General features: G+C 40.5%; 1 protein-coding gene across 4 annotated transcripts in view; it reads left to right on the top strand.

Moving 5' to 3' along the window:
* The first annotated feature begins 625 nt into the window (after window positions 1-625).
* The window catches only part of LOC118370774 (Friend leukemia integration 1 transcription factor-like), a 33,107-nt gene continuing 18,876 nt past the window's right edge, over window positions 626-14,856 (top strand). Inside the window, exons 1-5 of one of the 4 annotated variants that reach the window (XM_035755908.2) lie at window positions 626-781; window positions 3,324-3,412; window positions 11,399-11,610; window positions 11,972-12,126; window positions 12,884-13,087. In XM_035755908.2, the coding sequence (XP_035611801.1) occupies window positions 3,368-3,412; window positions 11,399-11,610; window positions 11,972-12,126; window positions 12,884-13,087 (616 nt within the window). In that variant the 5' untranslated portion in view covers window positions 626-781; window positions 3,324-3,367. Of the gene's footprint in view, window positions 782-3,323; window positions 3,413-7,450; window positions 7,654-11,398; window positions 11,611-11,968; window positions 12,127-12,883; window positions 13,088-14,856 lie in introns of those variants that run through there. The other 3 variants (XM_035755906.2, XM_035755910.2, XM_035755909.2) reach the window with 3 other exon arrangements.

The raw sequence follows: 14,856 nt of genomic DNA, 5'->3' as shown, positions 1-14,856 counted from the left end.
TCATGCGGGAATTATCACAAGAATATCTCCATTGTTGGAGACATTTCAAAGTAAAATAAGATAAATGTAGATTTTTTTTAAAGGTTTTACATTCAATCGGACTGTACTGTTGTAAACACGTAAAGGGAAATATAACGTATTCAATCAGACATTGTTATCACTTTCTGTGTTTGAAAATAACATGTTTAACAACAGAAACGGTTTCATATGGTTGATATTATTGAGATCTTATTTGTGGTTTCAAGGTTGGCATGATATTTCTTTTGATAAAGCATTTTGTTTAAGTTTTATACAAAAGTTCACTCGATGTCCTGTTGTATTCATAACGTAAACATAGCCTACATGGACAGGTGTGTAGATATGCCTATTTCTTTTGTCCTAAAAACACTTGGTGGCCTTCAATATCCCACGAAAGGGCGGCAGAAGGACATTAGGCCCTATTATTTTTTCCAATTTAAAAGTACCTCTCACTATTTGCCTTTTTTATGGTGCTGTTCCTATTTCCTATAAGATTTTCCTTATTTCATGGTTCATTTGACTTGCAACTCCGGCTCCCTCTCACACTAAACCCAAGGGGAGTTTTTTCACTCACTTCCCATTGGTTGCCGACTGGCGGCTCTCTCATCACAGTAACATTCCCATTCATACACCCCGCGCTCCATACACCTTCTCAAAATAACTTACTGTCATCCATGGTAACGACTTTGAATAGACGGGACAAATTATTTAAATTGGGGAATAATTAAACTGAAATAATAGACGACTGACAACATAACGACAGGTGAGTGAGGAAATTACATTTGTAAGATTGCGACCCGTAGGCTATTCTAACCAGCCACAAACCTCTGTGTATGCTGTGTGTTTGGTGACCATAAATCAATTCCACTGTTTTTTAAAAACTAATTCTGGATTAATGTAGCCTGCCTTTTCAGAAAACTATCTAATTTATCAAGATTCAATGCCAGTCTGGTTTCCATTTAGATTAAACAAATGTTTTGCAGGCTATCATCTGATAAAAAAATTACATTTAGTTTATTTTTCGTTTACAAGTCATGTTTGTTTTCGAAATGTGTTTTAGTTTGTCCTAATATAACTTGCTTTCGTGGTTGCTTGATGAGTGAAAACTGTGGTTAGAAAGAAATGCAAAGATTAGGGGAAATCAGTTCGTCCTCATGTATGATGGATAACAGCAAGCTCTGGTACAAGGTAATATGCTTAAAATGTAACACTAGAGGCTTCCAGTCCACGGGCTGTCTCAGAGGAAAGCCACTGCAGTTATTTAACAGTCCTCCTGAGCCGCGAGTCGGCTAATTGCCTACATATGCGGAATTCTATGCTCTTTTACCATTTAGAAATTGGATGCATTTGGGAAACTTTATGAGGCGAGCCTAAAGTTTGCCTACAGGAGCTGAAAATACGAAACATGTTGGTCCCCTACAATTATAAATCGTGCCACGATCATAAGCCTATTGGATAATGTATCAGTGGTCGGTGCTGAGGCAGATATTCAATAACCAAAACATTTCAGCCAAACGTGAAAGGATTCTATAAAATATGTGACTGTGGGCCTATAAAATATCTGATCAGACACTAGTCAGTCCGTGTGTTTTACATGTATTTATTTGTTTAGAGATTGCTATAACATGCATTCTGGATGTGTAGTGGTCCATTTGTTTTCATCGTATTTCGAACATGTGATTATTTTTAACATAATGCCGCTGTGGATTTGGGGGCCTTGCACAATGCATTTTAGGCCTATAGTGACAAGTTATACTTTACCTTTCGGTATTCCCCGTTTTCACAATGACAGTGAATGTCTCCTGTCAGTGGATGTGAGTCGAAATGAATGAGTCTTTGACCGCAATCTGACAATAAAAAGTTCGTTTTCATTATCCACTAGTTCTGGAGACCAGTGTTTGTCTCAGTGTAATTTGCTTGATGTTAGGAATGTTAAATGATGCATGTGCCAGCCTTCTTGATAATTGCACACTGAGGGAACCGCTAAAGACACCGTCCTCGAGCTGCCCTTTCACCCTAGACTTTGTAAACTGCACTTATTAAAGCGAAAAGTGTTTCAATATGTGGTAAGCTTCAGGGAGAAACGTGATGGGGGTTGGGGTTGGGGCTCTGCTGCCCTGCTTTCTCCACATGAGTTGTCTATCGAGAAAGTTAAAGTCAGTCAACCATGGTAGTGGTTCTGGTCATCATGAACAGTGGTATCATGCATGATAATATGTGATTGGTTGTTAGATTATCATTGCGCCACCAAATATATGACGAAGGAAACAACACGGCAAGGAGGGTCACATGTCTGAATGAATCAAGTCTGTGTCCAATAACTTACAGTGGGCCTACGAACCAAATCTGTCCCTATTCCTTATTTCAGTGGAAGTGGTTGCACGGAATGGAACGCAATTCACAAAACCGCAAGGTGCTCGTGCGCGGTCCTGGGATCGCTCTCTAGCTGTGGTGGTTATTGATAATTGTTTCCATAATTTACCCTGATATCACAACAGCATGAACAATAGCAAAAGGCTTCCGAAAGTAAAAAGGTTTTCAAATTGTTTATTTAATTGAAACCACAATATGTGGTCTGAGGCTTGGAGACTTGGCTAAAGTCTATATAAATAAAGAATTTTACTTGAGGGCGAATTGAAAAAATATCTAAACAAAACTCATTTGATAACAACCAGAGTGCAGAAAATTGGACTGTTAGCCTGAAGGGAATATTTTCAGGAGATCACAGCCATTGAAAATGCACAAAAGTTGGCATATTTAATTTAACATAAAAAAATGAACTAACAAAAAGAGTCGAAGAGGTATGAGTTAATTGATTAATGAAGCTTGAATGCTGGCTGTGTGGATGCTAGTCCATTATGAAGAGAGGTTGTTGATGGTCGATTGCATTACTGGACGAGTGGTCAGGAAAGTGTGTTATCCCAGTGTTACGTCAAGCCTACTGTAGCTCTTTTACCAATAGGAAGCGGAGTCATTCTTCCACCAATCAGACAGAGCTATCATAGCTATTTAGACGTGACATATTGGCATGATATAACATGTATTATTCTCCACACTATAGGCCTTATTTGTCATTACATTGTTATTACATAATTAATTATTCTCATATGCATTGAACCACAATTGATGATCAATATGCACATTATTATAAGTATTGTTATTGACAATATTAGCATATTATGAATATGTTTTACTAATCTATTTATTTGTGTTATAATTATTTTAATGCATTGTTATTTTAGAATATATTTCACTCTTTCAGTTTTTCCCTTTTTTTGGTGTTAATATTCCTCTACTCTCCCCAGGGCCCGTTGAACACTGTTGAACACCTCTCGGCCCTCTCGGTTCTATGAACATGTTTCAGACCGTGCCTGACACTTCGTCTTATGTCAAGGTAAGACAACATCGTCTCTTCGAGCAGGTAATTTTGGTGGACGTTCTGGGTCGTCCCTCATTTTATATTCATGGGGATATTTTGCGAATAATTTGCATCTGGTAGTCATTTTTAAAATCTCTATCGTTATGCCTACCCTACGCATAATATGAGAGGTGTATTGAATAGGTATCCTATCAATTAAATCTTGGCACAATTGCCTCTCTCTATTCCATTGTTGTTATCATGTTTTAACCGTTCTGCAGAATAGTCCTGTATTCAAACATTGTTTGGTAGTCTACTGTATAATGTGATTCTGTTAATCTGTCTGGACATCAATATTGATTTAATCTCTTTGCGGGACCGGTATAGCACATTATTATATTTGACATCATGCAGTTTTTGTTCTCTCTCCGCCACAATCTCAAAGAATGTAAACAAAGCAAATAGTGGACATCTGGTTTTCAGGTTTAAAACTCTGTGCATTGAATCACATGGTACAGCGTGTAATTCTTGCAAGCGGACAATGTGTAGGCCTTGGGACGATTTGTTTGAAACGAAATATGCATTCCCATTGTTAATCTTAAATCCTACATTAAACTGCCCAATACCGGACATGCCATAATCTGACGTTAGAAAACTATCAGGGTACGTGCAGACGTCATGTTTTATGGGAATGTGTTGTGTGAGTGTATATGCCTTGTCATTGTTCTGCCTGTTGATTGCTCATCATAACACATAAACATTTCGGCAGGCTATTATGTGAGTCAGGCTGTTTTAAAATAATATTGGAAATGTGATGCCATATCTTTCATAGATCATTGGTTGAAGACCATTTGCATATAGGCGGAGCATGTCTGCTTATGAAAATGAACAATTATGCTTAGTCAAGCCATTCATAATATCTTTATAATCAAAATATTCCAAGAGTGACTTGTTATGTTTTGGCGACTTATTCCCCTTTGCATATAAGGGCTCTTTTCATACAGTCATAACGTTTGTAGCGCTCTGCAGAAATACTTAATTTTCACTGGCCACATTGCTTGAGTCCTCTGAACAATTCACGATTTGTTTTGGGAGACTTGAACAGCAAGGAATGTTTGAGGAGAAAATGTGTTTTGAAATGACCCTTTTTGCTCCCTAAATAAGACAAAGGGGCAATGACTGGGAAACCAATCCAAGAACCTGTGCGAAGTACTCTTTGGTTAACCACTGAATGCTTAAGATTCCTTAAGCAACCCACATTTCAGACAAAGTAGGTCAGGTCAATGAATATCGCATTGCCCTCGTTTTAATCGAAACGTTCATTTAATTATTTTACATTTTCGGGCAAGATATTGGTTAGAATGTGAACCAGGCACGCCTCAAGGCACATTTTAAATAAATATGCTGCTTCATTCAAGCGAATCCATGGTCTAGCATTTGTTTTGTTAGGTTAAGGCCAGGCGAGGCTCGAGCTCTCCAATAAAAATAAATCTCAAATTAATTATGGCCCCGAGCAAGGGACCAGACAGTTAGGTCTTGTATGCTGCAGTCTCTGCTTTTTGCCTTGAGTATTTTACTTGTTTTTCTTTTTGCCGAGAGAGGGAAGGGGTTTACCAGAACTCTGAAGTCTAATGAACAATCGTAAATTGCCGATCCATATCTATGGCTATGTAAGCCTAGTGGTTAAAATAATAGGCCAAAAAGGTTTGTCACATAAATTAATTTATAGAAGTGGAATTTTGTAGGCCTAACGTTTGTTTGGTCTTTTATTAATTAATATTTGTTCACGAATAATATAAACAAAGGCCTCTTTCAGTAGGCTAATAATCTTGACTAATAATTATGACGAATATCTATAATAATACCGGCATAATCATCGCCGTTATAATTTACTCTTTAGATCATTTGGTTACATTATGAAGATGTTTAGGCCTATATCTGCTATTCTTGCGCATTTATAAGCAAGTGAAGTGGTGAAGTGCTGTAAATTCACGATGAGCAAAAGGGCAACTATTTAAAAACTGGAACTAGTAGTATCCACCCACTTCTTGTATTGTCCAATGGAGGAGCTATGGCTTCCCACGGCTCGTGGTAAGAAATGTCTGGCTGTCAAGTTTCAGCGTCAAGCCAGATGTTATGTGGTTCGCTGTATAAACCAACTTGCATCTGCTTATTGGCCTCCGAAAATGTTTGTTACCACAGTATTCATTATGGCCTTGGCGGAAGCCGGGATAGCTTTTCTCTTTTTGCATAAACTTGCATGTTTCGTGCGTAATGGCGTGAGTAATTTGATTAGTGATAGCCTAGCTCTTACTTAGTCTTTAGTTTTGTTGTGTGATTTACCTCGCTTACTGTGCCTCTATGACCAACTCAATCAATATTGGCAGGTGATTTCAGAGTTTGGTCACATTATTCCTCAAGTAACCTCAGGTGTCAACAAATCACACAAGATTGTGTGAGCGTTCTACGGGTTATTAGGCATATTGGAAATAGGCCTACTTATATGGCCCAGAAAATGACAGACATTCACTATTAGGCATACTAGTCAATAGGCTATTTAAAATAATAAACATATATTATTTTCTAAAAGTTAAGCCATGCTATTGCCCTCTTCTATTGCAAACGGGTTTAAAATGGATGGAATCTATAATGAATATTATACCATGACATCATTCGCCCTACTTTTATTTTGAACTAAAATGAACGAAATCCAATACAAAACCAAAACAGTGGAATGTTGAATTAGAAAAAGTTACGGCCACTAAATAGTTAAACAAGGTGTCTCCCTTAATTACACGAAGCTGAACTGGCCTCAGGCAGGAGAAGCCTTGACCCCAAGCAGGATCCAGATGTGGTGGTCTCGAGGGGGCCTCTCCCGCAACAGACCCCCAAGTCGAGAGCAGACAGACCGGCCCGTCTGTCAGTCGCAGCAGCGCAGGCTCGGTTTGGCCGCTCTGTGGCCTTGCCGCTCCCTCAGGCAGAGCCCTATTGGTCTGGTCACGTTCAGAGCTGGCTCCATGTCTGGCATCTGAGCTGAAATTGTGTCTGAATTGATGAGGGCAATTTCCAAAGGTAGAGGGAAAATGGTTGGGGGTGGGGACAGGAGATGTTTGTCCATGGCTCCAGGAACCTAAGGAAGAAAGTAGTTCAACTATAGCCTAGACCTAATAATAATAATAATAATAATAATAATAATAATAATAATAATAATGATAATAATAATAGAAGCCTATAATAATGTAATAACATGTAATAGCAATGTAATAACATATCATGGGAGTAGGTATACTTCATCATTACATTAATGAAAACCACACACATTTATTCATGAACTAAACTCCAAACATATTAAGAGAGGGGGTTCCCCTTTGCAATATTTGGAAATATAAGCCTACAATCCATCATAATTCCCTACTGTGTTGGATAGCAGACGCACACGTGTAGAGCGGACCTTGATCTGGGGCGCTGCGTGCTTGGATGTTATTAATGGTGTTTCAGGAAAACGTCACTGAGGCTTGGAAAGCTATAACAAAGAGCATCAACCCTTGTCACAGGTAGTTCAAGTTCTTGTTCCTCTTGGTTTGATTTACAGTCAATTTCATCAGCACTCTCGAGGAAAACATCTGTCTGCTTTGAAAGTGAAACTCTATTTTATATCTCCATCTCGCAGTGGAAACGCGAATATAATATGTTAAAAGAGCAGGGGATGAATTAGGCTAAAGTAAAATCAAGGGGGAAATTATGGACGCATTGTATTAAAAGCAATGAGGAGATTATACAACATTATGGAATCACATAACAGTCTATACCAGTTTAAATTATTACTTTTTCATCGGCAAATGAATTTAACATAATACATGTATATTGATGGAATTGTTGAAACAAACTCATTCGCCAGTGTCTGTGACGTTTGTATAAAACATGCCACAAATGTAGCCTACAACAACATGTGCACAACGCTGGCAACCATTCTGTAAATATTTCAGAGTAAAAACATTAACAGCGGGGGAAACACGCAATTGTTTTCCCTGCTTATCTCTTTGGGACAAGTATCCTGCTTTTTGGAGCTGCAATGAAGGCAGGGCTTGAAGTGACACACATAGCTTCCTTCTCAAAAGCGGTGACTTCACTTCCCAAATGTAGAGAAAAAAACCATCCGGTAACTGTCTCTTTCTCTCTGCGACATATCGGGGGCTGGAATTAATTCAGGAGCGTGTCATGTTTGGAATATTGTTGGGGTTCGCTGAAAATTGCGCAAAATGGACGGAACTATTAAGGTAAGGGTGGAAGACTGGGTGTACGAATTTGTGAGAGCTTTGCTTTTCGGAGTTGCGCCTCCTTTTAGCATGAGTTGCTATGTCTGTGAGCAGTAGCCTACAATGTTGGGCAATGAACGTTTTTTTTTTGCTCCGAAAGCGGTAACCAGATGTCCTTCTTTTTTCCTATTTATCCCGAAGTTTCCTTTTCTGTTAGGAAACTTTGAAAGGGAAAAAAAGCTTTGGTTGGATAAGAAACGTTTAGACTCGACATATGCGTTCAATGTTGGAACGAGCGCGTAGATGCACATCTGCAACTAAACAAATTGCTGATTTTATTCAGTGGAAAGTATGTATTATATAACAAAATGGTGAACAATTATTTGTCTCCAGTTGAAATAGTGTTGGCTAGGGATTACGCAATATTTAGGCGATATATTGCTGTGCGGTTAGATGAACGTGCGTTTCTTTGTAAGGTATGGCGTGTCAAAGATGTGGCTGCGCAATTGTGGTGGCACGGTGCCCGGGGATCCTCTCACAGTTCATGGTTCAAAACGTTACTGATGGTGTACAAGGAAGTAGAATCCATGCGAAAAACCATAGCTTTTTAACGCATATTTTCGGTTGTAAAACGAGTGTTGAACACTTGCCATTTTTAATAGCCATATCAATAGCCAGAATGTCATTTGGAAATATCACGGAGTGATTTAGAAGCGAAAACTGCACATCTCCTTCTTGTAATTCATGAATAACAAAAGGCTCATAGTCTTACCTGGGTAGTTATACTTAAATTGAACACAAAAGGTCATTCATAATAGGGAGCGCTCATATTTTAGTCTTGAGGGACGGGTATTCAAGCACGGTCCTCCATGTATTGAAATTCCAGATGCATGGCTATGCAGATGTTTGATGGTTAGGTCACTGCATTTCGCACCACGGTATTGTGTCTTGACTTTGAGTAGACATAGCCGATTGTCAAATATAGTTATTCTGCTCTTATTGCTAACTAACTGGGCTATTATAATACCCATGGAAACGTATTGTTCTGCCAATGTGTTTTCTTTGGATGTTGAAAGAAGCGGGGTTGTGTGGTTGAAGTGGCGGCTGGGTGTGGTGTAAATTTTGGAACGGTATAAGCTTTGACTGCACAGAAAAATTGAATTAATATTAAATAATTTTTACCCGACTGGTTTGTGATTGTTTAATACACAAACATGCACAAATAGAAACATTTAGGCCTTGTGAAATGATTGTTAATATTCTGATAAATTGTGATGATGTATAACAATGATGACTATATAACAATAATATAACAGCAATAATTAATATATTATTATGAATGTATCAGGACTGTGCATGTATCCGTGTGTGTATTTGATTGGCTACAAACTGTATTCAGACTTTACTCATCAAAGGGGGGTTATCGAGCCATGAGAGCTTCCTGTTCTCCACAATCTGGTTTCCTGACAGGTTTCCCTTTCCTCCTCAAACAAAGGGCAGGAATGCCTCCTGAATCGCATGCTGATGGGTGTGTGTGGAGGACACAATAGACGTGTGCAGTCTGGATGGAAGTGGTGTACTGGGTACTGGCACTTGGTACTGGCACGCATCGTGAGGCATTTGTGATCCAGGCCGTTTGGCTGTAAGGCATCTGTGGTGGCCCAGGCACGTGGCAACTTCCACTGTCACAGTTTCCCAAGAAGAGTTTAGGAAGACCTGTTAGTTTATGAATGAGGGTTGTGAACAACATTAACCTATGTTGAGTTCATAATGGCATCATATGGTACCACACAATCATTGAAAAGTACTGTAAATCATTTAGAGAATGCAAGGCTTGGAGTGCCTTTCTGTTTGTTCCCAGTGAATATTATGTTGTAGGCTACTTGAATAGCCTACGTAGGAAGGGATGTTAGCACAAGATGTTCAGGAGAGAAGAGTGTAGATCAATGAGTGTAGATAAATGAACTTTATCTCTGTCGCACCCTTATCATTGGCAGTGTGTGTGTTCCACATTGATAAAGAACACACATTTCAAATAGACTCAGACTGGTGTGTTAGATTGTCTGTTTGGAAGTGCATACACTAACATTATTTAAAAAAAAACCTGCCAACATGATAGACACATGCTGATATGTCAGTGTAAATGTAACGTGCAACAGCCATAACAGTAGAGCTGCCCTTATCAGGAGACATTGAGACATTCCCTCACTACTCTCAACATATCATCCACAGACCAGGCTAGCTTCTGTATAAACTTCTCTGATAGGGCATATGGCTACCAGACTGCTAGTGTGCAGCTATAATGGTTTGACTGATGAAATCACTGGCATGTCTGTCCAACTCTGAGGGCATTATCAGATGCTGTCACAAAGTATCATCCATCCAGCCTTCCCAATGAATGGCCTTAAAAGCTGTCGCCTTGGTCAGTTTAGAACCGGTGGCACATTACAGGCACATTAGCGAATGTACATTGAAGCATTAGTTTGCTGGAAAGCACTGTACTGTATGTGAATATGCCGTATTCTTCTGATTCGCGGTGAAGATAGAAATCCCCGTCCCAAGATTAGACTTCTCAGGAGATGAGTACACAGGCTGTAAACAGCAGACTGGCCACTGCATGTATCACTGCAACTCCAGTCCACAGGGCAAACTCTGCTTCACTTTTTCACTTGTTAGGACTCATTGGCTCCGGTTAAGGGCTTCTAGTAAGCATTTCACCTGTTGTATTCGGCGCATATAACAAATACAATTTGATTCGATTCTTGAAATCTAGCCCTTGTAGACTTTTTGATCCATGTTTGCTATTTCGTGAACAGTCAGACGTGTTTTGATGCATACATACAGCACTTTGTTCTTCCACGGGGTAAGAACTGTGCTAATGGCACATCTTTGTCTTGATCTAGGATGTTATCTTTTAAAATATCTATAATCCCTCAAGATTACAGACATCTGTGTAATCTGTGACATCAGATGCTACCAGATCAGATGTGTGTCAGACATGAGCCTAATCCTTGAAACAGCTTAATTGTAATGACTGTAGATCAGTTTGTCTCTGTTGCTGCTGCTTTGTTTCACTAAAATGTGTCATTGACAGAGCTGAGGCAAGGCAGAACTCACCAGCTCCTTCATTCATAGTAAACAGAGGTTTTAAAATGGATTTAGCTAAAAGGCTGCCACAGTCTATACAGGCAGAGCCGTTTACCTGCATGTCTCATAAATACTGTACATCTCTTTGGCTCTGTGTGTAGGTTGTTGCATGTCAGATCATTGGAATAGCAAGTATTGTATTCCCATTAGCCCATATATCTCTCTGGCAATGATAGATCTGATATGTATTCCATGCATCAGTTACCAGACATGAGACAGAACACGTGGACACAGACAGAGGAGAGTTCCAGTGGAGCCACTGCACTGGGGTCAATGTAGAACTGACCCCCCTGCTGTTCCTGTTGATTCTTCATCTGCTTTTCCTTCTCTGTGGAAGGAAAACGCAGACTAGATCTTGTTGTGCATAGTAATCATCAGGATTTTAGTCATGTTTGAAGTCATGGTAACATCAACAGGAAGCTGTAGTTGCTACATAGGCCCAATCACTGTATACACAAACCCCTTTGGATGCCAGATTGCGATATGACACATAACTGCACATAATTACTGTAAACAAAATGGATCTACAACAAGTGAGAGATTGAAGTTGTGAGATCACAGGTCCTCTCTGTTGTTCTAGAGGTGCCCCGCTATAACCTGTTCCTCCTCTGGCCTGCAGGAGGCACTGTCAGTGGTGAGTGAAGACCAGTCCTTGTTTGAGCCTCCTTACGCTGCTGCTGCCCCTCTACCCAAGACAGACATGACTGCATCTGGCACACAGGACTACGTCCAGCCCCACAAAATCAACCCATTACCCCCTCAGCAAGAGTGGATTAACCAGCCAGTCCGAGTGAACGTCAAGAGAGAGTATGACCACATCAATGGATCCAGGTATGTTCAGCAGTATGCACAGTCCATCTCACTAGACTCCAGCTCTTATGTCTTGTCGTAGTATGTCTTCGTCTCTGCTGATTTGAGTTGATGTTCCCTAGATTAGTCGAGATTCAAAAGGACAGTTGATCATAACAATTGCTTGTGCACAGTTAAATATGATTTTTGTCCACCTTCTGCAGAAAGTGAGCTGTTTATCTACCACTAACTCACCTGACACTTACATTTCATTGGGCTAGCTCAAGCTCTGCTCCATTGGCCCTGTGGTTGGTCTATATTGCAAACCATTTTCATCTGCTTAGAGCCAATATAAGGATCCCTTGTCTCTCTCTGACACTGACACTGTGTGTCTGTGCAGCAGGGAGTCCCCAGTGGACTGCAGTGTGGGGGGTAAATGCAACAAGCTGGTGGGGGGCAATGACACATCTCAGATGAGTTACGGAAGCTACATGGACGAGAAGAACGCTCCGCCCCCCAACATGACCACCAATGAGAGGAGAGTCATCGTCCCCGCAGGTAACAATTACTTCTATAATATAAACCGCATGTTATTTCTTTATAATGAATGAAAATAACAAATTGTTTTTTCTTTATTTCCGATGTTATTAATTGCTCAATACCTAGACCTATAAGTACTATGACTACATTCCAGGCTGTGAGAAAGGTTTATTTCTTAGTCATTTTTCTTCCTAGTCAAATGGAGGGCCTATAAACATGCTCTTAATTGGCATACATTTTCTGATGTTGTAGAAGTGTTTTTATTAGCCCCGGATGTATTTAGCTATGTCACGGGTGAAGGCTCTTTGATGCTTTTGTTAGTCATGTTTTAGTTTACTCATGGGAGTACGGCTAAACACATACAGGCAAGAGAGGTCTGTTCAGTCAAAGAGCTCTTTACATTGGCAAATTGGTTCACATATTACAGAGTGTTATTTATGAGGGATAAATGCTTTGGGAAACACTCTCTGTCAGTCTTGGAAGCGATTGATGGTACATCAGATATACTGTAGAATAGATGCAGGTGTATGATTTCACTCCATCAAAGTATTACATAGGCTACACAATCTGGGAAAGGATGGGTCGGATACATTCACTGAAAGATGGATGAATGAATAGCTATTTAAATAAACAAGTGAAAATAACGAATGGATACATTAGCCATAATTTGGAAATAATTATGAGACCAAAACTTGAAATGCATTCTCAATCACTGTGAAAAGACTAGATTGTCCCGTGCTGTATACACTACCTCTGTCTTCTTGTATTTCTCCAGATCCGTCGCTGTGGTCTCAGGATCATGTCCGCCAGTGGCTAGAGTGGGCCATCAAGGAGTACGGCCTGCTGGAGATGGACACGGCCATGTTCCACAACACAGACGGCAAGGAACTGTGTAAGATGAGCAAGGACGACTTCCTCCGACTGACCACCATGTACAACGCTGAAGTCCTACTCTCTCATCTCAATTACCTCAGGGAAAGTAAGTTCTGGCAGCCATTTGAATTGATCTATACTGAACAGAAATATAAACACATCATGTGAAGTGTTGGTCCCATGTTTCAGGAGCTGAAATAAAAGATCAGAGAAATGTTCCATAAGCACAAAAAACGTATTTCTCTCAAATTTTGTGCACAAATTTGCTCACATCCCTGTTAGCGAGCATTTTTCCTTTTCCAAGATAATCCATCCACTTGACAGGTGTGACATCAAGAAGTTGATTAAACAGCATGGTCATCACACAGGTGCACCTTTTGCTGGGGACAATAACAGGTTTCTCTAAAATGTGCAGTATTGTCACACAACACGATGCTAGAGATGTCGCAAGTTTTGAGGGAACGTGCAATTGGCATGCTTTTTGCAAAAATGTCCACCAGAGCTGTTGCCAGATAATTGAATGTTAATTTCTCTACCATAAGCTGTCTTGTTTTAGAGAATTTGGCAGTATGTCCAATCGGCCTCACATTCGCAGACGTTGTGTGGGCGAGCGTTTTGCTGATGTCGTTATGAACAACGTCTTCTCCTGAGTGGCTCAGCGGTCTAAGGCCAGTTAGCCAGTTTGTACTGCATTCTGACATTGACATACGTCCAATCTCGTTTACCCGGCCATGTGAGAATGCCAGAAAACGTGGTCTACCCACTTTGAATGTTTTACATTGGTCTTTTGCCTGGATTGGTTTTTCATAAAGTGTAGAGGAGGCTTAAATAGCACAGACATTTCAGTCTCTGTTTCTCAGCGCATTGCCCCTGCTTTTGGATGTGAACAGAGTATGCCGAACCAAGGGAAATTAAATGACTCACTGTGTTTTGTCAGCATAGTCATCATGTTACAGTCGCCAGACAATGATGCAGCCTTACTGGAAAACTGGACCCCATTTCTCCAAAATGGCCGCCCTGCGGGCCTTGGCACATACAGCTATTCCAGCCATGAGGACTTAAGAGTTTTTTCCCTGTAGATAACCATCATCTCTGGACTGTAACCCGCTCTCCCTCCACTCAGGATTGCCTTATTCCACATAGGCCACAGTAAGATGAAGCCCAGGTGCATTGCCTCAGGAATCACGCGAGTGAGTGAGGTCTGTGTGTTCAGCAGAGCACAGGAAGTGTATCTGTAATATACAATGGAGGCAGCTTTGCTGATTAATTGGAAGGCCTTTTGTACATTACGACCTCACACGTTTTGGCAGCGAGACACGACTAAGGAAACAAGGTTTTGCTGCACCAATATGCAAATGCAATCTATAAGCAAGATACCAGGAGGACAGGCAGCATCTGGCATCTCGTGGAGATGATCTGGAACTGTGTACCGTTCTGTGCTGTAGAGTTCAGGTTTTTATAGACATCCACTACACTTAATGGAGTTGGGAGTTGGGATGGCCATCACAAAACATACTAAGCCACAATGTTGGAGGCCATCCATAACATCAGTCATTTCAGTAAACCAGTTAAGATTTCCATGGATATCCCACCCTCTATGTATGACAGTTATCCTCTGCTGTTTGCACTGTACTGTATAGCAAGAATAGCAGCTGCAAAGCGTCATGACATGGAGCAGGGTGGAGCCCTAATGGCTGACTCATTTTAAAGTTTCTCCTAAAAATCGTGATGGGTCTTGCTGTGATGTAATGGGAACTTTATTCTGTGGGTGTCAACAGTTTTCTCTGTGCTGTGCGTGGCGTCTGGGCCCAGGGAATAGGGATGGCTGCTGTGAGTATAACAGCCCCATTGTGTTAAAATGCAGCATGGACTGGA

The sequence above is a fragment of the Oncorhynchus keta genome, chromosome 1 (genome assembly GCF_023373465.1).
Source record: "Oncorhynchus keta strain PuntledgeMale-10-30-2019 chromosome 1, Oket_V2, whole genome shotgun sequence".
Lineage (NCBI taxonomy): Eukaryota > Metazoa > Chordata > Actinopteri > Salmoniformes > Salmonidae > Oncorhynchus > Oncorhynchus keta.
The sequence above is the reverse complement of the archived record's forward strand: the minus strand, read 5'-3'. Positions and strand labels throughout refer to the sequence as shown.